General features: G+C 44.9%; 2 protein-coding genes across 7 annotated transcripts in view; both read right to left on the bottom strand.

Annotated features, from left to right (window-relative positions):
* The window catches only part of SNPH (syntaphilin), a 44,742-nt gene extending 35,569 nt beyond the window's left edge, over nt 1-9,173 (bottom strand). For all 3 annotated transcript variants that reach the window (XM_053394614.1, XM_053394615.1, XM_053394616.1), the window contains exons 1-2: nt 9,027-9,173; nt 8,684-8,836 (exon numbers count right to left, since the gene is read on the bottom strand). The gene's annotated coding sequence lies outside the window, so the exon portion shown is untranslated. The remainder of the gene's footprint in view (nt 1-8,683; nt 8,837-9,026) is intronic.
* An 11,064-nt stretch (nt 9,174-20,237) lies between these two features.
* RAD21L1 (RAD21 cohesin complex component like 1) overlaps nt 20,238-24,640 on the bottom strand; it is a 30,252-nt gene continuing 25,849 nt past the window's right edge. For all 4 annotated transcript variants that reach the window (XM_053394618.1, XM_053394620.1, XM_053394619.1 and 1 more), the window contains one exon: nt 20,238-21,243. In XM_053394618.1, the coding sequence (XP_053250593.1) occupies nt 21,055-21,243 (189 nt within the window). In that variant the 3' untranslated portion in view covers nt 20,238-21,054. The remainder of the gene's footprint in view (nt 21,244-24,640) is intronic.

The following is a 24,640-nucleotide window of genomic DNA, read 5'->3' as shown; positions in this document are numbered from 1 at the left end:
AGAAAATGGTGGTGGGGAATGAGTGTTCAGACCCCTGGGCTCTCACTTGTGGGGTGCCTCAGGGCTCTGTCCTCTCCCCCATGCTTTTTAACATTGATATGAAGCCGCTGGGAGAAATCATCAGAGGGATTGGGCTGGGTGTTCACCAGTATGTGAATGATAATAATAATAATAAATTTTATTTATATCCCGCCCTCCCCAGCCGAAGCCAGGCTCAGAGCGGCTAACAACAGTAAAATGATAAAACATTCTAAAATCATTTCATTATAAAATTAATTCCAATCAGATTAATGGCAACCATTGGGCTAGAGTTCTGTGAGGATTGCCAAAGGAGGGAGTCAGGCTGTGCCCTGGCCAAAGGCCAGGCGGAACAGCTCTGTCTTGCAGGCCCTGCGGAAAGATGTCAAGTCCTGCAGGGCCCTAATCTCTTGTGACAGAGCGTTCCACCAGATCGGAGCCACAGCCAAAAAAGCCCTGGCTCTGGTCGAGGCCAGCCTAACCTCCCTGTGGCCCGGGATCTCCAAGATGTTTTTGTTTGAAGACCATATGTTCCTCTGTGGGAAATACCAGGAGAAGCGGTCCTGTAGGTACGAGGGTCCTAGGCCGTATAGGGCTTTGAAGGTTAAAACCAGCACCTTAAACCTGATCCTGTACTCCACCGGGAGCCAGTGCAGCTGGTATAGTACCGGGTGAATGTGATCTCGCAGCAAAGACCCCATAAGGAGTCTCGCCGCGGCATTCTGCAACCGCTGGAGTTTCTGGGCCAGTCTCAAGGGCAGCCCCACATAGAGCGAGTTACACACCCAGTGTTGGGATACTGCCAGGGAGGCAAAGTCCATCCTAGCCCCCAAGCCAGCTGCCGGACGATCCATCGACCTCCCGTAGACAGGCAGTATCGGCAATTAGTGACACGAAACCTCAGAAATAGATTGCCACATTCTTAGGCTGGTGCACACTCTATCAGCAGAATTCACACAGCGAAAGATGCACAGCAGGAGAGCATTTTTCCAAGTTTATTCAGCGTTGATCAGAACAAAGAAAAACATGACTGCCTGTTTCGGTATGCTCAGGCAACAACAACGAAACGAAAGCAAAAAGACACAACAGAAACATCCTGTGCAACAGGAAATACGCAGACTTTGTGACTCACAGCCTGCTCCCTTTTAAGGTGGAACGGAAATATCCTAACACCCAGCACTACCTCTCTTTTACATCAGAACCAGTGAAGGCGGTGAATGTTCTGTGCAAGGACAGTTGGAGGATGGATGGGTGGCAGCTAATGGATTGAAGTTGAATTCTGACAAGACAGAAATATTGTTTCTAGGGGACAGGGGGCGGGCAGGTGTGGGGGACTCCCTGGTCCTGAATGGGGTAACTGTGCCCCTGAAGGACCAGGTGCGCAGCCTGGGAGTCATTTTGGACTCACAGCTGTCCATGGAGGCACAGGTTAATTCTGTGCCCAGGGCAGCTGTCTACCAGCTCCATCTAGTACACTAGATGAGACTCTACCTGCCTGCACACTGTCTCGCCAGAGTGATGATACATGCTCTGGTTATCTCCTGCTTGGACTACTGCAATGCGCTCTTCCTGGGGCTACCTTTGAAGGTGACCTGGAAACTGCAATTAATCCAGAATGCGGCAGCCAGACTGGTGACTGGGAGTGGCCACTGAGACCATATAACACCGGTCCTGAAAGACCTACATTGGCTCCCAGTACATTTCTGAGCACAATTCAAAGTGTTGGTGCTGACCTTTAAAGCCTTAAATGGCCTTGTCCCAGTACACCTGAAGGAGCTCCAGCCCAGACTCTGAAGTCCAGCACCAAGGGCCTTCTGGTGGTTCCCTCACTGTGAGAAGTGAGGTTACAGGGATGCAGGCAGAGGGCCTTCTCGGTGGTGGCGCCTGCCTTGTGGAACAACCTCCCATCAGATGTGAAGAAGATAAAGAGCAACACAACTTTCAGAAGACATCTGAAGGCAGCCCTGTTTAGGGAAGTTTTTAATGTCTGATTCTATTTTTAATATTCTGTTGGAAGCCGCCCAGAGTGGCTGGGGCAACCCAGTCAGATGGGATGGGTATAAATAAATAAATGCATAGTAAACAAACAAAATAGTAGATACTGCACCAAAAAGAGTCCCAAGTCAAGCAAAACCAAACTTTCAGAGCTTTATGCAGACCTTGTTCACATGTGGATTTCAGACTCTCACACTCTCTGCTCCCTTCTTCTCTTCTAGAGAACCTAGGAGGTCAAGTTTGGAGGCTTTTGCTTCATTTTTAGACTTAAAAAAACCACACCTCAGAGTCGGGTCCCTCTACTTCCCCTAGTGCAAAAAATCCACTAGAAAATGACTTCTGTAGTTTGAAAAGTGATGTGGTAATGCACTTGTGGGAGGGATGAATGAATGACTGACTAAAGGGAATATGTGTAAACATCCTGCAGGCGAATCAGAATGATTGCTAATTGTCACATAACTGGCCCATAAACAAATCAGAATGAATGCTCAATAAAGGCTAGATATAACCTTACCATGTAACTCTTGTACAAGCAAAACAGGATGAATGCTCAATTAAATAGGTTGTCTGGAGGGACCCTAAATGTCTCATCAATCAGAGGTCTTGAAACCAAATCGTATGAGGATCAGTTGAAAGAGCTAAGTACATTTAGCCTGACAAAGAGTTCATGGGGTGGAGGAGATAATAATAATAATAATAAATTTTATTTATATCCTGCCCTCCCCATCTTCACATATATATGAAGGGCTGGCATGCAGAAGACGGGATAAACTTTGCTGTTACAGAGGACAGAACCAGAGCCAATGGGTGGAAACTGCTGGGAAGCAGACTTGGGCTTTTTCCAACTGCAAAATCTATTTGACAGGGAACAGGCTGCCTTGGGAGTCGTGGTCTCTCCTTCACCTCAGGTATTTAAGCAGAGACTGAGTGGTTATAGTTGCACCTTGCATTGCAGATCTTGAATGGGGCAGGGGGTTGAACTAAATAACCTCCAAGGTCCCTTCTAACTCTGTAATCCAATGATGCATTAGATTATCCCAGATTCCAGAATTATGAGAGGGGGAAATTCCACCCACCCCGTAGGCTCACCCCGTAGGCTCCTGAATAAGGTAAAGGTAAAGGGACCCCTGACCATTAGGTCCAGTCGTGGCCGACTCTGGGGTTGTGGCGCTCATCTCGCTTTATTGGCTGAGGGAGCCGGCATACAGCTTCCGGGTCATGTGGCCAGCATGACTAAGCCGCTTCTGGCGAACCAGAACAGCACACGGAAATGCCGTTTACCTTCCCGCCAGAGCGGTACCTATTTATCTACTTGCACTTTGATGTGCTTTCGGACTGCTAGGTTGGCAGGAGCAGGGACCGAGCAACGGGAGCTCACCCCGTTGGGGATTCAAACCGCCGACCTTCCGAACAGCAAGCCCTAGGCTCAGTGGTTTAGACCACAGCACCACCCGCGTCCCACATCTATCCTGAATAGCTTGGGGGAAAACAGGTCGATCCCCTCAGTTTAAGGATGCTAAATTGCTGCCGTTCAAACACAGGATGGCACCCTGAACGCACCCATGGAGTGATAATAACAGAAACTATTATAATGCCACCAGAGCTCAGACCAGTTGTGGCAGAGAGCAATGGGCCTGAACTGCTAGCAACAGATTTAGGATTAAGAAAAACATCCTAATTATTGTAAGAGACGAACAGTAACAGAGTAATCTGCTTAGGCAGGGTGTCAGATCTACTGAAAAATTGTTTCTTCAGATGCTGCTCAAATCTTCTTTTAAAAAAAAGTTTCCTCAGGCATCTCCTAAGAACACATTAGGTACAAATTCCAATCTTAAAACAGAATCTAAACTAGGTAAGCTAATTTTATGATTCTATCATTATGAAAGATAATGCATCTACTATCAATATAAAACAATACAATTTATGCACAAATCACAAATATCTTATTGTATTTTAAGCTTTAAATGTATTTCTGTACAGGTATGAAATGTCATTATTGTATAGTGTAACAACAAGCATCATTAACCACAAAAGTCGAGACATTTCTTGACATTCCATAGTTCTATTTAAGAAAATTAATGAACAGGGAAATTTAGTTTCAGAATAGCTACATCGTACCAGTTCAGCATGTTGTGAATTCAAAGCGGTCCCAAAATCAATCCCTGACATTTCCAGTTAAATATGGGTGTCAGATACCAGGACTGAGCGTTGGAGAATCGCTTCCATTCAGAATTGACAACACATAGCTAGATAGATCAATGATCTGACTCTGTGTAAGAGAGCTGTTATTGGATCAATGACATTTATATAGCCTGTTCTTACTTTATGACATTTCAATAAGGACAGTGTTATGTACTGAAGTTCTCACCCTGGGCCAGCAGGGGGATACTGTAGATAGTTTTCACTCAGGTCCACGTCAGTTATTTTAGGCGAGAAACCCTGGGTTGTTGTTGCTACAATGTTGGCAGTCGGCTGCCTATAAAAGCAGGCCGGCTGAGCTGTTTGCTGTTCAGTTTCTGTTCCAGCTTACAAAATAAAGAGCTGCTTTGGAGAAATCGCTGTGTCGTCTGCCATGTCTACCCACTATTCTACAGACAGCAATCCAGGTCTATGGTTTTAAGCATGGCCCATTTAAGTTGGCTCAAGCCTGGGCTTCTCCTCCATGAAGGTCCAACACCAGGTTTTTGTTTCCTTCCTTAGCTGTTGTGCACCAGACTTATTCACAGATGCTAACCAAAGAGCAGTTCCCTGGACAATTTGAGGGCAGGAAACTGCTTAACAGAAGCCAACATAGCTAATGGAGAGCTCAGAAAGATCCATTCTGGGCCAAGTTTTCAACAGGGCCCTTTTAAGAGAAAGGCTGACATCACTGACGCACCTAATGTGACCACTGTGTCCTCAGATTTCTATTTGGAGGGAATTTTGGAACAGAGTTTGCTTGAAACAGGGGTTTCGGAGTTTGCCACAACTTCTGAGCCACCAACCGTGACAATTATGAAGATCTGATGAAGCCAAAGGTCTGATTGGTTATTTCAAAGCAATATATGAACCCCAGCTAGGAGCGACAGCATTGTAGAAGGGTGATGCACACCTCCAATCTCTTCTCTTCCTTCCCCTCTCAGCCTTTCTACTTCCCTTTCTTCCCTTAAGGCCACTCCTTCCTTCCAATCCTTCAGCTTTTGCCCTCTTCCCTTGATAAACACCGAGTTTATGTTTCCAACCTTTATGCAATTTCCACTTTGCTTGGTTGGGTGGAAACCATGCAACGTCCCTAGCAAAGACATCAATCACCTTGCCAACAAAGGTCCGTATAGTTAAAGCTATGGTTTTCCCAATAGTGATGTATTACCAGTAGATAGATTTAGACTAGGCTATCCACAGATCTAGTGATGTATGGAAGTGAGAGCTGGACCATAAAGAAGGCTGATCGCCGAAGAATTGATGCTTTTGAATTATGGTGCTGGAGGAGACTCTTGAGAGTCCCATGGATTGCAAGAAGATCAAACCTCTCCATTCTGAAGGAAATCAGCCCTGAGTGCTCGCTGGAAGGACAGATCCTGAAGCTGAGGCTCCAATACTTTGGCCACCCCATGAGAAGAGAAGACTCCCTGGAAAAGATCCTGATGTTGGAAAAGATGGAGGGCACAAGGAGAAGGGGACAACAGAGGACGAGATGGTGGGACAGTGTTCTGGAAGCTACCAGCATGAGTTTGACCAAACTGCGGGAGGCAGTGGAAGACAGGAGTGCCTGGCATGCTCTGGTCCAGAGGGTCACGAAGAGTCGGCACGACTGAACGACTAAACAACAACAACAGCTCTTGCAATGTTTCCCATCCTAGCCAAGGTCCTGCCCTCTCACCATCTCTGTGGAACTTTTAGAAAGTTATTTGCTCCCTGGATGCATGCAGGTCTACATCTTCACCCATCAACCCAGACAACCTATTCCTTTCTTTAGTTTTGTTCTGATATTGCACAGCTCTGATGACTTCCAAATAAGGGGAGGTATAAGAGTGTGCAGTATAAGACATACAGCATTTTTCAAGCTGTCTGCTCCAAAACATAGTCATCATCTAGCGCAGTGGTTCTCAACCTTGGGTCCCCAGATGTTTTTGGCCTACAACTCCCATGATCCCTAGCTCACAAGACCAGTGGTCAGGGATGGTGGGAGTTGTAGGCCAAAAACACCTCGGACCCAAGGTTAGCAGAAGGGGAAACAGAAGGGCAAGGCAAGAAGCAGAAGCACAGGAAGCAAGAGATATGACTCTTACCTTCACACAGCAGACTACACACCAGCCACACAAAGGTCGAATGTCTCTCCATTACCATAATTCGTTACTGAGGAGGGCACAGAGGAAGATGGCAAAAGCACAGTTCCAATGGCCTGAGAGAAAGGCCTGGGGGGCTACATTCAGATCTTGGGCCTTAGGTCCCCCCCATTTCTGCTGAAAATTTTCTCAGCTTCTCACAGTCTTAAAAGTATGTTACTTCATTCAGGACGTGTTTGCACAGCAAGAGAACACGCTGCTGTTTGGTGCAGCTGAAGCACTGACTCACAAATCATAAAAGAAAGGGACAGTATAAGAGCTGAACTACAACATTTGAGGTGTCTTTCAAGCTACCCAGTTTTGTTCCCTGCAAAATTCTAACAGCAGTCACACAATTGCTCTCATCTCTTTACTAAATTCCATTTATTTGTGAACTTATGCCATTGCAAAAATTAAAAAAAAAAAAGAATGATTGAAATAAGGAGATGAAAGGAACACAGTAATAAATAATAACTGCAGCTGCACCTCCTTCTAGTGAAAACTGAGGCAGGAATTGGGGGGAAATGGGTTAGGAAGAGATGGGACGTATAAGAAAGAGGAAGTTTCCTGCTCTTTATCCAAACTAAATGTAGCACAACTGCACCAATCCTTCTTTGGGGGAAAAAATTATCAGTGATTTAGGACAACTTGAGACCCTGCAAGCAAAGTACAACTCAATAGTTTGTGTTGTTGCCTGCCATGGGACAACCAAACCCCTGTCTTTGCTATCCAAAAAAATGGAAGTGAGAGCTGGACCATAAAGAAGGCTGATTGCCGAAGAATTGATGCTTTTGAATTCTGGGGCTGGAGGAGATTTTTGAGAGTCCCATGGACTGCAAGAAGATCAAACCTCTCCATTCTGAAGGAAATCAGCCCTGAGTGCTCACTGGAAGGACAGATCCTGAAGCTGAGGCTCCAAGACTCAAGGAGAAGGGGGCAACAGAGGATGAGATGGTGGGACAGTGTTCTCGAAGCTACCAGCATGAGTTTGACCAAACTGCTGGAGGCAGTGGAAGACAGGAGTGCCTGGCGTGCTCTGGCCCTTGGGGTCATGAAGAGTCGGACACGACTAAACGACTAAACAAGTGAGCTCCTCTGGGCTAGCCGTAGGTGGCTACTAGGCTGCATCAAGCTTGGTGCTCCTATCATATAACAACTCACTCTTGCTATTGCTATCATAAAACACTGATTTGCTGAAGGGTTTATTCTTTGGCAGGTGTGTAGGAAGGGAATCCTCTGTGCACCTGCGATATTAATTACCGGGGTGTTTTAAAGGATTGAGCCTCTTAAGGGAGGTCCAAGGAGAGCTGGTGGCTCAGAGATAAGAGGCAGTGGAAAACTGCTGTTTACAGAAGGAAAAAATGCCACATTACATGGGAGAAAGGATGACATACGCCTTTGAAACAAAGGCTAGCAGGCTGGCTAGATGAAATTACATTTCCAAACCGAATAATGGGGGTGGGGGTGGGGGCGCGGAGAAAGAGATCCCAGGAGATCGGATACCATAAATCAAGATGCATAATGCTTTGTAGAGATCACAAGTACATACCCTATTCTAGCACTATGGAGCAAAAAAATTAAAAAAGGGGGGGGGAGCAGAGAGACATGTTACCTAGTACAGAGCCCTTGATTTGGTACAGGCCCAGGCTGCAAAGGTACCGGTAAGTCTCTTTTTAGTTCAAGATGGAGAAGCTTGGGGATCTGAGAAAAACCTTCAGGCATGTGCTATTCTATCTTTTTTTAAGGGGGGAAATCAAAAAGAAACAGGATGATTTCGTGAGGGAGGAGTTCTAGCAATGACCTTGAATGGAGGGGGGACGCAGAAAGCAAAAAGGCACCACACACCCTGCAGGGCCAGCCCAATTCATGTGTTTCACTGTCACCTCAAAGAGACTGCAACAATGACGATGGAAAACATTTATTATTTTTTAAGAAGCTACAATAGATTTACACTGTGCTGCCAGAGGTGCCAGGGTCTGTCTGAACAGATGCATTCGCCACCGGGTGTGTCTGATCCAGAGCAGACTCTCCCTACCTGCCCTTAAAGGAGGGGGAGGAGAAAAGGGGAAAAGAGGAGAATGACAGACACCGAGAAGGACCTTCCGGCTCTCGCAGGTATGCAGCCGCTCTCTTTGCAAAGCATCTTCATGGATCATCTTTTTAAGTTTTCAGCAGAAAAAGGGGGTGGGGGTGGGGCAGGCATGCTCAACCCTTCTCCATGCACAAGAGGTCCACATGTGTGGCGGCTGAATGCCCTAAATTCGCAGACTTGCTCCCCATCCCTTGCACATTTGCAAAAACCAACAGCCCCGCACTCTATCCCTCCCAGGAAGGATGCAAAAAATTTATCTCTCCGTGGTACTTACCCGAGACAGCTCAGTCGTGGGGTGGGGCAGTCAGGGTAATTTCCAAAAGCAAACCTCTTCTTGGTGACACCTTGGGGAGGGGAGGCTGGATGAGGGCGCAGCCCCAATGCGGTACTTGCATGAGGAAGCCAGCTAGCTGGCTGGATCAGCAACCTGTCACCGGCCAAGGAAAATAGAAAACAGGGAGCAGATAAGAGCCAAGCGGATCTTTGGTCCCAAGGAGATTAGATCCCCTTAGATTCCTCCCAGACCCTAAATATGCCCCCTACCCTTTGCAAAAATAAAATAAAGAAAAGAGTATCCACAACCAAAGGATAACGTCTGCAACTCCCTGCATCATCACCTGTGCGTATTTCTTCTTCCATGCTGTTCGGCTTGATGCTCTCCCTTGCAGGGCTTGTGGGAGAGGCGGCTGGGCTGAGCTGTTCTCTCCGGCTGGGGCCGACGGGAGGGGAGGGCGCCTGATCTGCCCAGGCAGCTGCGTACTTTGCGGTTGTCTCCGCACTTCCTCCTTAAAGAGACAGCATCGTGAAACAGCGGCTGGAGGCGCGCAGGGCTGGCTCGGGAGAATTGTCACCCGGTCTTGCTCTTGGGCACAATCAATCAAGCGAGAGTGCTTTTCCAGAACTACATCTGCATGCCAGGAAAAAAAGCTTCACGTGTGTAATTTCTGCAGGTCAAGAGGCTGCTGTTAGAGCCACAATAGCAGAGCCAAATTTAAAGCAATAAACACACAAGACGTAACCGGCTGTACTTTTGAATAAATAAGATATGCTATTCATTGTATCAATTTGTAGATTTCAACAGAAGTCTCATAAGTTCAACAAAAAAACAGAAGACCCAGTGGATCAGTTCATTCTCTAGTCAGTTCATGCATAAGGTCCATACATGTATAAGTATCTATTCCACCTGTCTGTTCATAGAGTCCAATAATCCACGTGAAGGGTTGTTACAGTAGAACAGGCTCATATACTATGCTATAAGACCCACCATCCTGTAATATTACATATGAGCCTGTTCTACTGATGAAGCCTAGGATGGCGAAACAAGGCTAATATTCCGGAAATCCTTCTCTTAGACTCTGTGAAAGGATTCTGTGGAACTGTAACAACCTTTCACGTGGATTATTGGACTCTTTGAACAGACAGGTGGAATAGATATACATGTATGGACCTTTCGCATGAACTGACTAGAGAATGAACTGATCCACTGGGTCTTCTGCTTTTCCCGTCAAACTTTATAAGACTTCTGTTGAAATCTACAAATTGATACAATCAATAGTACAGTGGTACCTCGGGTTACATATGCTTCAGGTTACAGACTCTGCTAACCCAGAAATAGTGCTTCAGGTTAAGAACTTTGCTTCAGGATGAGAACAGAAATTGTGCTCCGGCGGCGCGGCAGCAGCGGGAGGCCCCATTAGCTAAAGTGGTGCTTCAGGTTAAGAACAGTTTCAGGTTAAGAACGGACCTCCGGAACAAATTAAGTACTTAACCTGAGGTACCACTGTATACCTTATTTATTCAAAAGTACAGCCGGTTACGTTTTGTGTGTTTATTGAGAATGTTCCATGTAACCATAGGTTTGTTGTTGTTGTTTTGTGAAATTTAAAACAATGGCAGCCCTATTCTGGTTTTCTGGACAAGAGCGGTGCCACCACACTTTGTGCAACAACTATAATGGGTACAGCAACACCAGAACATCATCAGTGTTTCCCACTGTGAACAACAGACACCACCACATCCTTAAACCAGTGTGCCCTGGGAGCTTTGTCCAATAAGGACTCAGAAACACACGTGTACACACACAGGTTTTTAAAGCGTCCTTCACAATTCCTGTTCCCTATAGGAATTTGCACTAAGCAGTTAGTGCACAAAACCCAGAACTTCTGTAAAGTCTGGCAAGTGGATCCTATACAGAGATAGGCTGGCATAAGCCCGCTGAAATCAATGGGTTTAGACATGCTCAACTCTGGCTAGGATTAGGTGGTCAAGCCATATAGAAAATCCTCTTGACAGGACACATCTTTGAAGATTTCAAAGAGAAAATTCTTCCCTGTGCTCTAAAGAACTTGCACGCTATTTTGCAATATTTTGATTGTTCCAACAAATGGACTCCGGAAATTTTAAATTAAATGATCTATTATTTATGTCCCCAAGGGCTGGCTGCCTCAATGTGCCCTACAGTTCTTATATTAGGTTTATTGCTGCGTCTCATTTGCTAATGAATGTTATTTTATTGTATTTAGTAAGAATATATACATATATATATTATTCCTCTTGTACACCATCTGGGAATCTTTTGGGATGAAGAGTGATCTACAACTCTCTCTCTCTCTCTATATATATATATATGAGAGACAGAAGGGCAGGGCAGGGAAATATAACTTTTCCCCACACTTTCATTCTCATTTTCTCTGTTAAATGGTTTAAATGTGCAAGTTAATGGGGCTTTGTTATCATTTAATAGCTGCTCCATTATGCCAGAAAGTCAGGGAGCCATGTAAATGAAATTGATGATGATATTTATAATGCAGTATGTATAAGGCAGAAGGTCAATTACATTTTATTTGCTAAGGAAAAGATGCAGCAACGCAATGAACTCACAGCTGACAATTGTGTTTGAATTCCCTCCATGGGCATAGCCAGGATTTTTGTGGAGGGAGGCGGGACTTTTGTTAGGGGTGCATAACTTCTGCAGTTGGGCAGTTAGTTATTTCTATTGTTTTACTTGATGGGGGGCAGCTACCCCCCTTTGGCTATAGCTATGATTCCCTCACTGCATATTCTGCAGCCGTCTGGGTATCTGTCAAAAATACATGTCACAATGAGCATTAGAAAAAACAGCTAAGTTTTAGAAAAAACAGCTAAGCATTTAGAAAAAACAGCTAAGCATTAGAAAAAACAGCTAACAGCTATACTTTTAAAAAATGTGTTTGATTAGGTCTGAGACGATAATGGTGCCTAATCATTGATAACATATTTGGTCGGTTGCAATCTTATACTTACCTGCTTAGCTATAAGCCCCATTGAACGCAGTGGGTGTTACTTTAAGTAAGGTAAAGGGACCCCTGACCATTAGGTCCAGTCGTGGCGGACTCTGAGGTTGCGGTGCTCATCTCGCTTTATTGGCCGAGGGAGCCGGCATACAGCTTCCGGGTCATGTGGCCAGCATGACTAAGCCGCTTCTGGCAAACCAGAGCTGCGCACGGAAACGCCGTTTACCTTCCCGCCAGAGTGGTACCTATTTATCTACTTGCACTTTGACGTGCTTTCGAACTGCTAGGTTGGCAGGAGCAGGGACTGAGCAACGGGAGCTCACCCCATCATGGGGATTCACCAACCTTCACCAACCTTCTGATCAGCAAGTCCTAGGCTCTGTGGTTTAACCCACAGCACCACCTGCGTCCCCCATAAAACTTAAGCTACCATAAATAAGTTTTTCATCCACCACAGGATCCTGCTGCTCTTCCTACTCAGCTAATCTTTTACAGTTATTAATAGAAATAAAATAGGACTTGCAACAAATTATTGAAGAGCCACTCATGCCCTCTTCCAAGATAAACGCACTATTCATCTGCATCCCAGATGATTTCCCATCCTATCCCATATTTCCCCAGTGTCAGCATTCAGTGTCCACAGTAGACACTGGAGATTATTTTCCCCTCTAAAGATTTTTTTGTAGTACTAAAAAATTGGGGGCTCCCTCGGCCTGTAGAGCGAGATGAGCGTGCAACCCCAGAGTCAGCCACGACTGGACCTAATGGTCAGGGGTCCCTTTACCTTTACCTAAGTTTTTGGGGGGCTAGAGGAATCTGATACCCTTGCTCTGTAAAGGTTATTGTTGCATTTCCTCCTTTTATCTCCAGCCCCACAAGGTAAGATTATCTCAAAGGTGCCAACTGATGTGACAGACTACATGTTACATGCAAAAGTGTTCCATGGTAACTAAATGGCTTTTTTGGGGAGGAAGAAAAGCTGTAGGCAGAAGGAGAGACTTGGAGAAGAGAAGCGGAGGAGGCGGCAGTGAATGCTTCCTCCGCCTGCCTGCCATTTCTCTGCTCAAAACTGCAACCCACCAGGTGCCCCCTCCCTTTTCAAATGTATTTATCCTCATTCTCTGGTGTGTGACACCCCCTTGTGATGCAACAGAATAGTATCCCGTCTCCTCCCACCCACCCGGCACCTTCAGAAAACCATCACCTAACACATCCGCCAGAAGCTGCCTGTGGTTTTTCAGCGAGCCAGCATCACACTGCGAGAACTCAGGGTAATTTGTAGCTAAGGATCAAATGGGAAACCCTACAAGAGAGAGAGCAAAACACAACGGCATTATGAAAGCAACAAATCAGCCTGTGCGCTTATTTTTCGTTTTGTGCAGTTTCTGGCAGTACAGCTTGCCAGTGTTTCATTCTATGCTACTGTATTGTTCCAGCTACTGCAGAGTTCAAGGGCATTTTCCTTCCCCTTGCGGGCAAGCCCCCTGCTGGTCTTCATCTCCTAACACTGATGACACTCATTTCCTGCCCGCGCCAGCCCCGTGTCACTGCCTGATACTTTTCTGTGTGCATCCCGTACTGTGCTATCCTCTCCTGCACTGTTCTGATCTCTTTGAGCAGCCTTTCAGCTCTGCTACCACAATGGTGGGGGGGAAACAAAGGACACTCAAATAATGGTAGCCAAGTGTGGTAGTTGTTGTTGTTTAGTCGTGTCCGACTCTTCGTGACCCCATGGACCAGAGCACGCCAGGCACTCCTGTCTTCCACTGCCTCCCACAGTTAGTTCAGACTCATGTTTGTAGCTTCGAAGACACTATCCAACCATCTCGTCCTCTGTCGTCCCCTTCTCCTTGTGCCCTCCATCTTTCCCAACATCAGGGTCTTTCTCAGGGAGTTTTCTCTTCTCATGAGGTGGCCAAAGTATTGGAGCCTCAGCTTCAGGATCTGTCCTTCCAGTGAGCACTCAGGGCTGATTTCCTTCAGAATGGAGAGGTTTGATCTTCTTGCAGTCCATGGGACTCTCAAGAGTCTCCTCCAGCACCAGAATTCAAAAGCATCAATTCTTCGGGGATCAGCCTTCTTTATGGTCCAGCTCTCACTTCCATACATCACTACTGGGAAAACCATAGCTTTAACTATACGGACCTTTGTTGGCAAGGTGATGTCTCTACTTTTTAAGATGCTGTCTAGGTTGGTCATTGCTTTCCTCCCAAGAAGCAGGCGTCTCTTAATTTTGTGGCTGCTGTCACCATCTGCAGTGATCATGGAGCCCAAGAAAGTAAAATCTCTCACTGCCTCCATTTCTTCCCCTTCTATTTGCCAGGAGGTGATGGGACCAGTGGCCATGATCTTCGTTTTTTTGATGTTGAGCTTCAGACCATATTTTGCGCTCTCCTCTTTCACCCTCAATAAAAGGTTCTTTAATTCCTCCTCACTTTCTGCCATCAAGGTTGTGTCATCTGCATATCTGAGGTTGTTGATATTTCTTCCAGCAATCTTAATTCCGGCTTGGGATTCATCCAGCCCAGCCTTTCGCATGATGAATTCTGCATATAAGTTAAATAACCAGGGAGACAATATACAGCCTTGTCGTACTCCTTTCCCAATTTTGAACCTATCAGTTGTTCCATATGAACCAATCAGTGTGGTAGTAGTTGTTGCTATTTAAATCTCTAGACCACTTTTCCTGCCAAAGAAACTGCCCTGGGATCTACGGGTAAAGGGCAGTATACAGTTACACCTTTGAAATCCTGGGAATGTCCAGGGAAATCCGGACGTATGGCAGCCCTAGCTACACCATACTACCAAACACACAATTATGTCATCATCAATCTTTATTACGGTTCAGAGACCCAACAAATCATTACAAAGCAATACACAATTCATACAGCCCACCTCCAGGTTAAACAAGCATTTCGTTCAGAATATAGGGATCATTTGTTCTTGCAACCACCGACAAAAACTTTGCCACTGCTAATGTTCTAGCATTTATCCGGTCTTCCAATAGGAACCTGACATAGTGAGCCTCTGATTTTCCCGGGAAAGGTACCAGCAAGGGTAATATCAGTTCAGCCCTGGCTTGCTCATATTTTGCACAATGCAACAGAATATGTTTTATGGAATCGATGTCTTGAGCACACGAGCAAAGTCCGTCCTGGTAGGGAACTCCTCTCAACCTGCCATCCAACACTGCAGAAGGAAAGACGTTTAGTCTGGCTTTGGTGAAAAGCCTTCAATAGTTTGGTACTGTCAGGTTTTTAATGTATTAAAATTAATTAATTATTTCAACCACTGCATTTGCTCTATCCCAGGCACGTCCAACTCCCAAGAGACTGTGATCTACTCACAGTATAAAAACTGGTAGTGATCAACCCATTGTCATCGAAGGAGCCAGAGTTGTTGAGGGTAGAGATCGCTAAGGATCCAAAGATCGACCAGGAACACTCCGCGATCGACCAGTAGATTGCGATCAACCTGTTGGGCATGCCTGCTCTATTCTAACGCTGAAAAAAATGTTCTATTGCCTACTTAAAAGAGTTCCTTATCCAAGTTTTTGAACTTTCCTTGTCCATTTTGCGGACTTCTATATTCTTTGCTCAGCTGCTTAGAGGGGAGTGCTGATAACACCAAGGTTAGTGCACACCCCGGAAAAGATCTCTTTCAGCTTCTGCCTTCTGGAAGAAGGTACAGGGTTATAAAGACCAGGACTAGCAGCCTGAGAAACAGTTTCTATCCAAATGCGATTTTGGTTTTAAGTGCAGTGTAAGGAGTCTCTATGGGAGTATATTGTATTTTAAAAATGGGGTATCAGAGTTTTTAGGGGGCTAACCAGGTTGGGATAGCTGGGATAGCAGGCTGGTTGGTTTTTAATGTCTTATGTAGACCCCCCCCCCATTTCGTTGTTCTTTAAGGGACAATGACAATAAAGATGATCGTATCATATCGTATTGTTACGGGTTTGATCCCCATGCGGGTCACCTGCATCTTCTTGCATTGCAGAGGGGTTGGACTAGATGACTCTCTGGTCCCTTCCAACTCTACGATTCTATGATTCTTACCTCCATTCTGCACACACATCTTCCACAAATCAGCAACACATCCTATTAGCACCAGCCTCCCAGGAATATACCAAATGCAACCCAATTGTCCACATACAACATCATCATTCTCTACCTATTAGTGGGAAAGGGCGAAACACAGAAGATTTCGCTCAGTTCACTCTCAGAGGCATATGAAATTGGGTTCCAGTCAAGACTGAGGAATACTTACCAGCAATTTCATGAAGACTCTTGAAGCAAATAGAAAAGTAATCTGTTAGAACAGAAGAACCCTCTTGCTTCCAGAGTGAAATGACATAAGGGCAAGAACAAACCAGGCCGTAGCTACCAGAAGTGCAAATTACAATTTGTAAAAAGCATTAATGAAGAGCCTTCCTGGAGGTCTTGCAAGGACTTAGAAGGGCTTATTTTGTTTGCTTCAAATGAGGATCCACTAGACACACTGATGCCGCATTCTGAATCCTGCCTTATGGGGAAGTATAGATGTTCTCACCTAATTTTTGTCATGTTGACTTTCAGTTCAAACATTGGCTCACTTGGTTCAACGCTTTCTCTCAGCATTATACTTTTAGAAAACGCTACTGGCACGTATACAAAGAAACTACCTGGAATTTCTGGAGTGCATTTTAAAGCAAGCAAGGCAACATCATTATTCTGAAAAACAGGAAGTCTTGCACCTTAAATACTAACAAATTTATAATGGTGTAAGCTTTCATGGGTTATCTAGTTCAATTCATTAGATGCATAAAGCATTATTATAAGACAGATAGAGCTGAGATTGGAGCCTTGGCCAGGAAACGTTCTTGACCTAGACGTGACACTAAACATGTATATGAACTCCATGCTCGGGATCTGCCTCCTCCAATGTTATGCACTGAAGTTCTCACCCTGGGCCAGCAGGGGGATACTGTAGGTAGTTATGCAAATGAAGGATCGAAAAGTGACGTTCAGTGATTGGATAGTTTTAGAAAATGGCAACAGTTACATTGTTCTGGAGCTCTATATAAGCAGGCTGACTGAGCCCCTCAGCTTAGTTCTGTTCTGACATCTGAATAAAGAGCTGTTTGAAGAATCGCTGTGTCGTCTGCTATGTTCGCCCACAACTTAACATCCAAGATAACGGGAAAGAGAAGAGAATCCCAAGCATGAGATTCAAATATTTCTTTGAGGTCCCTTCTAGTTTGACTCACAATAGGGAGAAGGCAGGAAGGGCAGATAGGGCAGGTTTGGCCCCCCAACCACAATGCAAACGAAGAAGTAAACCAGTGCTGCTAAAAACTGAATCGCCTCTTATTATACACACAGCTCTGCATCCTAATATAGGCCCATCTAGCTTTCCATTTCTTAGGTCTAGTTTACGTATACCACAAAATGAGGTGGTAGAGTTTTGAATAGACTGCATCACTTCAGGGAGGGCTCCAGGAATAACATTTTTGAATGCTTCTCCCCGCCCTCCCAAAGGTCTCCCTGCAGACAGAAAATTAGCATAGCAACTGTCTTGTTTTTTTACTTGCAGGGAGCTTCATGTACAGAAGTTAAAAATAGCACCCGTGGTCTACAAACTGAAGTGGTAAAGTTTACTCTACCACCTCAGGATTCTACCAACCCATTCTACTATGTGTGTAAGCCAGGTCTTGTTAATTAGAACTGGGAACTATTTCAGCACTTGTGTATTTCAGGACTTGTAAAAAGATGAGTATGCTACATAATCATCTTTGCTGATGTGTTTCAAATTTGGGTCCAATCCTTACAACCATAAATGTTTGCCAAATATGCCTTGCCCTCAACACTTTGAGAGCCGATTTTTCTTTTGCATGAACTGAAACAGTCAGACCATATTCTAGAGTGCATCTCAGATTATGTAAATTGGCTGTTAGGTATGCTTTTGCGTGCTGTATATAGCTGGCAAGCAATGAAGTCTTCATTCCAAGAAAGAATGAAGGCACTAATTCTGCAACTGCATTATCCCTGTAGATGCTTTCCGTCTGGATGAATCAATTACCATGTTTCATTCACTCACTTTTTATAGGGGCTTCTATACAATGCTGTCAACAAATCATTGTCATTCTGCATTTCCCTGTGGTTTGTCTCCCTTTTCTCAGACTTTTCAGAAGAACAGATGAGGAGTGTAAGTGCAATGTAGATGCCCTTAGTGCTACTATTGACATGAGCCATGAAAATCAGGCAGGCAAACTTAGTCCAGCTCAGCACACATTCACTAAAGCCTTTGTAGTGGGTACTGCTGTATCACCACCTATATTTTTAGTTGATATTTCACAGACAGCTCAGAGGTCTGAAACCTTGGAAATCCACTGCCAGTAGATGTAGACAGTATCAAGCTAGATGGGCCATTGGTGTGACTCAGTAGAAGGAGCGTCTCCACTCCCATCGTTCTGCCTGGACACTGAGGTCCAGCACCAAGGGCCTTCTGGCGGTTCCCTCGCTGCAAGAAGCCAAGTTACAGGGAACCAGGAAGAGGGCCTTCTCGGCAGTGGCATCCTCACTGTGGAACGCCCTCCCACCACATGTCAAAGAGAAAAATAACTACCAAACTTTTAGAAGACATCTGAAGGCAGCCCTGTTTAGGGAAGCTGTTAATGTTGAACAGGTTATTGTATTTTAATATTTTGTTGGAAGCCTCCCAGAGTGGCTGGGGAAACCTAGCCAGATGGGCGGGGTATAAATAATTATTATTATGGTTATTATTATTATTATTATCTGTTCCAATACATAAGGTGGTCAGGTAAGTAATGGGAAGAAAAGCTTACATCCTCCTGCCAGATGCAGTCTCTAAAGAGCCATACACCAAGATGTTTCAGCAGCAAACCATAGCTAGATGATGAGATGGCAGGCTGTTTTCACACATTCCTGAGCAGAAGTCTATTGAGTGTCAGTCCCAAATATTCTGCCACTCTCTATGCAACTGGTGGGGCTGAGTGATAAGAGCCTTGTTGCAGTGGGTAATAGCTGTGCTCCCTGTGCGTGTGTCTGTCTGTGTGCATGCATGCATGTATGTATGTATGTATGTATGTATGTGCAGGCTGTTTCTTTGCCTTTCTTAAAAACAAAACAAACGAACATGAAGGGTTGAAGCTAATTGAAGTCATTGTGCAAATGTAAAAACTTCTGCTCATGCAGTGGAACTTCTCTCTCTTCTCCCTCCATGCTCCACTACACTCCTACCAAACCTACTTTGAAAGCTTAGGGCAGGGGTCAGCAAACCTTTTCGGCAAGGGGCCGGGTCCACTGTCTCTCAGACCTTGTGGGGGGCCAGACTATATTTTGGAAGAAAAAAAAATATTAACGAATTCCTATGCCCCACAAATAACCCAGAGATGCATTTTAAATAAAAGGGACACATTCTACTCATGTAGAAACACGCTGATTCCCGGACTGTCTGTGGGCCGGATTTAGAAGGCAATTGGGCCAGTGCAGGCCCCCAGGCCTTAGTTTGCCTACCCATGGCTTAGGGAAACCCCCAGCGCCAACTGTGTGGGGTGGTGGGGCTTTTTGATACAAATCAATGTGTCTGCACCAGCTGCATAGGCCAAGACTTGCAAAGGTATGTCCAAATCACACATGAAGGTTGTGTATGTGTGTTGTGTGTGTACAGTTTTTAGACAACAGGGACTAGGAATGATGTCAAAGTTCCCAAAAGTAAGCTTAAAACCTTCCCCAAAAAAATCATGTTTGCCTCCATGGGTGACTGGGTTCCATACTACTTTCCAGTTGCATCTTCTGTGGCACTGGGGAGGGCAGAGAGAGAAGAGGCCTGTCGGAATCCTCCAACATGGGCAAATCAGCTCTCTAAGGCTGCAGAGTTTTCCAAACTGGAATGAAGTCGCTGCAAAGCCAAGAATCCAAACAGCTACGGACTGAGATCCAATGAAGAGCCAGTGAACCATGAACAGGTATAATATATCAAATAATATTCCTAATAGGGAAACAAATATGAGGGGTAAAACCCTCCTCATATATCCACAGCTTATTTCCCTATATCCATCCCCTCAAGCTTTTTTCAGGACCATTTCACTTCAATTGTTGGTGGACACAGACTACGAAGCAGATCAGCTGTGGACAAGGAAGGATATAGCATCTCCATGCTGCTTTTGCTCCAGGAATCAGACCCCTTTTGTCCCTGGTTTGTGTATGGTTTAAGGTTTGAGTAACTAGCTTAAGGTTTAAGCAAACTACCGTGTAGCCATCAAGTCTAGTTTGGCTCTTGGCACTGTTCTAAGTTTGACAACATTTTTGCTAAGCTTCCCACCCCCGTACACAGTGCATTAAATTATACAATTTTAAAGATGTTTCAGGTTCAAAAATGCATTTACTTAATGTTTCAGGAGAGGAAAAAAAAATCAAAGCACTGTATTTAACGACACAGGAATATATAGGAGAACACATACATATATACAACTATTTTATAAGAGTTCCAGCATCCACATTTTTGGTCTAAATCATAGCAAGCGATAGCTCTGTCTCATCACTTTCCGGGGTGGGGGGGTGGGGGGTCCTTTCTACAGCCTAAGGGTGTCCCTGGATGGTACTGTCCTCAAGCTTCAATACTGCAAAGCAAGGAGTAGGATGAGGAGGCAGGTAGCACTCCTTTTGGAACACTCCTGTGTCACCAATCCAAAGCCACCATAGCCACTATACGTCAAGTGTCTGCAAAGTGCAAACTCAAGTACCCAGTGTGTGGTGTCTGTGGGGACTTAGATGCACAGCAGAAATGCATCCAGTTCCTGAAATAGGGCAACATACAGAACAAGCATCACATTTGCCTTAATGAAAGTAATATAATGCTCCATACAGTGTGCAGTAACTAAAAATGTTAAATACTACAAATGTCGGTCAAGAAGACCACAGCTGTACAGAATTCCCATTATTGCTACGTGCCAATATCCACATTTTGATAGCTAACAATCAGCCAGTTTTGCATACAGACTCAAACATAGCTAACCCTGTTTTTACTTCATATGGAAAACAGAAAAACAGGTAACCTATGTAAATTATACTTTAACATTTTTAAAAACCAACAACAGCAGCAGTGTTCCTCCTAACATACAGCTTGAACTCTGGATGTGCTAATTAAACAAAGTCATTGTGTTTTTTTTTTCTTTTTAACAATATAATATTTCTGCACATAGTCTATTAGCTCTTGCTCTTAAGTGCATGTGCACATCTATGCAGTGGAGGACACTGTCTAATCCAAAGATCTAGGTATGCTGTAAGGTGTCTCTTTACAACTTTCATAGAATGCAGAGTACAGTTTTCAACCATAGCAACTAATGGTTAAAAGGAGACCACTCTACTCTTCAGAGAGTATGGAAGTTTGGACCCACCGTCACCACAATGTCAGCATAGGGGGCAGCCTGGGCCACCTCAATAGCTCGTTCTTTCTTTAGAACAAGCAAGCTAAAGAATTTCTCTGCAACTTCTTTCTTTGTCTTGTTTTTACAGAGGGTCAGAAAACTGAAAGACTTTGCTCCTGTCTGGTACATGTCCTGCATAGGGAACAAAACAAAGGAATAAACCAAGGAGGTGAAGTTCAGTTTTACACATGAAAATGATTGGTGAGAAGCTGTGTGATAGATGCTGCGCTATTCAGTATTATATTCATCACAACGTTTGTTGATGGAAGGAATCGGGCTGTGGTGAAAGGGTCTTACAGATTGCTCTTCTACTTCCTATTTATCCCCATATTTCTCACTTCATATATAAAGACATAACTATTCACTACTCTCCATGGGCATAGCCAGGATTTTTTTTGGTGGGGGGTGGGCAGTACTGCAGTTAGCAATGTATTTTTGATTTTATATTTTTATTGATATGGGTGGAGCCAGCTGCCTCTCCCTGCCCCACCTTGGCTATGAAGAAGAAGAAGAAGAAGGAGAGTTTGGATTTGATATCCCGATTTTCACTCCCTTTAAGGAGTCTCAAAGCGGCTAACATTCTCCTTTCCCTTCCTCCCCCACAACAAACACTCTGTGAGATGAGTGGGGCTGAGAGACTTCAGAGAAGTGTGACTGGCCCAAGGTCACCCAGCAGCTGCATGTGGAGGAGCGGAGACGCGAACCCGGTTTCCCAGATTACAAGACTACCGCTCTTAACCACTACACCACACTGGCTATGCCCATGCTACTCCCACATACACACTGTGTTGTATGTCATCGATGAGAAACCTGCAGCTCTCCATAAGTCTTTGGACTTCCTGTCAGCTTCAGCCACAGTGGCCAATGATTAGGGATGAAATAAACTGCAGTCGAACAGATTCCCCAGCCCTGCATCAGGAAGCATTCAAGCCTGCTGCTTGTCAGAGCATAGACAGGGGTCAGCAAATCTTTTCAGCAGGAGGTCAGTCCACTGTCCCTCAGACCTTGTGGGGACCGGACTATACAGTGGTACCTCAGGTTAAGTACTTAATTCGTTCCGGAGGTCCGTTCTTAACCTGAAACTGTTCTTAACCTGAAGCACCACTTTAGCTAATGGGGCCTCCCACTGCTGCCGCGCCGCCGGAGCACAATTTCTGTTCTCATCCTGAAGCAAAGTTCTTAACCCGAGGTACTATTTCTGGGTTAGAGGAGTCTGTAACCTGAAGCGTCTGTAACCTGAGGTACCACTGTATTTTTTTGGGGGGGAAATGAACTAATTCCTGTGCCCCACAAATAACCCAGAGATGCATTTTAAATAAAAGGGCACATTCTACTCATGTAAAAACACGCTGATTCCTGGACTGTCTGCGGGCTGGATTGAGAAGGCGATTGGGCCAGATCCGGCCCCCGGGCCTTAGTTTGCCTACCCATGGCATAGCACTATCAAAAGAGCCCTGCAAAAATAGAGCAAAGGCTTATCTAGCCCAATGAAGCTGAGGGTGGGAGATTTAGGACAAGCAAAAGGAAGTTCTAAAGGAAACACATGGCTACTTGAATTCACTATCACAATGTATGGTCAAGAAGATATCGGTTGAAAGGGGAATGAAGTTCACAAATTAATGGAGGACAAGGGTACACATGGCTTCTAATGATGAGTATTGGTCCCTCTAGAATCAGAGGCAGCATGCCTCATAACATCAGTTGCAGGGGAACAATGCGAGAGGGGTATAGGCTTTGCACCCAAGTCATGTGTGAATGACTCTGTCTTGGGCCTGGTCTTATTCAACATCTTTATCAATGACTTGGATGATGGACTCAAGGGCATCCTGATCAAATTTGCAGATGACACCAAACTGGGAGGGGTGGCTAACACCCCAGAGGACAGGATTACACTTCAAAACGACCTTGACAGATTAGAGAACTGGGCCAAAACAAACAAGATGAATTTTAACAGGGAGAAATGTAAAGTATTGCACTTGGGCAAAAAAAATGAGAGGCACAAATACAAGATGGGTGACACCTGGCTAGAGAGCACTACATGTGAAAAGGATCTAGGAGTCTTGGTTGACCACAAACTTGACATGAGCCAACAGTGTGACGCAGCAGCTAAAAAAGCCAATGCAATTCTGGGCTGCATCAATAGGAGTATAGCATCTAGATCAAGGGAAGTAATAGTGCCACTGTATTCTGCTCTGGTCAGACCTCACCTGGAGTACTGTGTCCAGTTCTGGGCACCACAGTTCAAGAGGGACACTGACAAACTGGAACGTGTCCAGAGGAGGGCAACCAAAATGGTCAAAGGCCTGGAAACGATGCCTTATGAGGAACGGCTAAGGGAGCTGGGCATGTTTAGCCTGGAGAAGAGGAGGTTAAGGGGTGATATGATAGCCATGTTCAAATATATAAAAGGATGTCACATAGAGGAGGGAGAAAGGTTGTTTTCTGCTGCTCCAGAGAAGCGGACACGGAGCAATGGATCCAAACTACAAGAAAGAAGATTCCACCTAAACATTAGGAAGAACTTCCTGACAGTAAGAGCTGTTTGACAGTGGAATTTGCTGCCAAGGAGTGTGGTGGAGTCTCCTTCTTTGGAGGTCTTTAAGCAGAGGCTTGACAACCATATGTCAGGAGTGCTCTGATGGTGTTTCCTGCTTGGCAGGGGGTTGGACTCGATGGCCCTTGTGGTCTCTTCCAACTCTAGGATTCTATGATTCTATGATGGGTTCACGTAGCCTGCAGTTCTTTGCAAACAGCTCTCACAGGAGACAGAGGCTGAGCCACATTAAGGGAAGGAAGCATCCTTTGCCTCCACCAATAACTTTGCTTTGTTAGCCTGTGGCAGTGGCGTTGCTGACAGGGATTTTGGAAAGAGTGCTTCTCTTCGCTTTTTTTTCAAGATTGCAAAGAGTGAGGACTGTGTGCATTGAGAGGCAGCACAGCCAAAAGAAAGAGGCCAGAAATTGCCATTGATATACAGGATATACCTCCAAGACAGGCTTCCTCAAACTCAGCCCTTCAGATATTTTTGGCCTGCAACTCCCATGATCCCTGGCTAGCAGGACCAGTGGTTAGGGATGATGGGAATTGTAGTCTCAAAAACATCTGGAGGGCCATGTTTGAGGAAGCCTGCTCTAAGAGTTACAGAGTTTGGACTTAGGGACATTTTGATAACTTTTCCTCATAGTAAAAACATACTTGCATTTGATTTCATTTATTTTTATGTGCAGCTATTTTATTATAATCAGGGCACAACAACTCACCTAGACTTGGCACGCATTTTTATTAACTTGTTGGCAGATAGTGTGGCCATGTTAATATGTAATTGTGAACCATGGTTTAGCACTACATGAATGAGCCTAGCCTTTTCCTAGGCTCAGACACTACCTGTTCCCTCCTCTTCTACTGCACGTTCAGAAGGATTCAAGAAGTTTTTGCTTTCACTTAACCACAGCTTGTTTCTTCCAAACTAGCTTAACACCTACAATGTGTTTTATAAAAGCAAAGTTCTACCTTTGAACCATGGGTTATG

This window comes from Podarcis raffonei, chromosome 6 (assembly GCF_027172205.1).
Source record: "Podarcis raffonei isolate rPodRaf1 chromosome 6, rPodRaf1.pri, whole genome shotgun sequence".
NCBI classification, from domain to species: Eukaryota; Metazoa; Chordata; class Lepidosauria; order Squamata; family Lacertidae; genus Podarcis; species Podarcis raffonei.
This window is presented reverse-complemented; position numbering and strand designations above follow the sequence as displayed.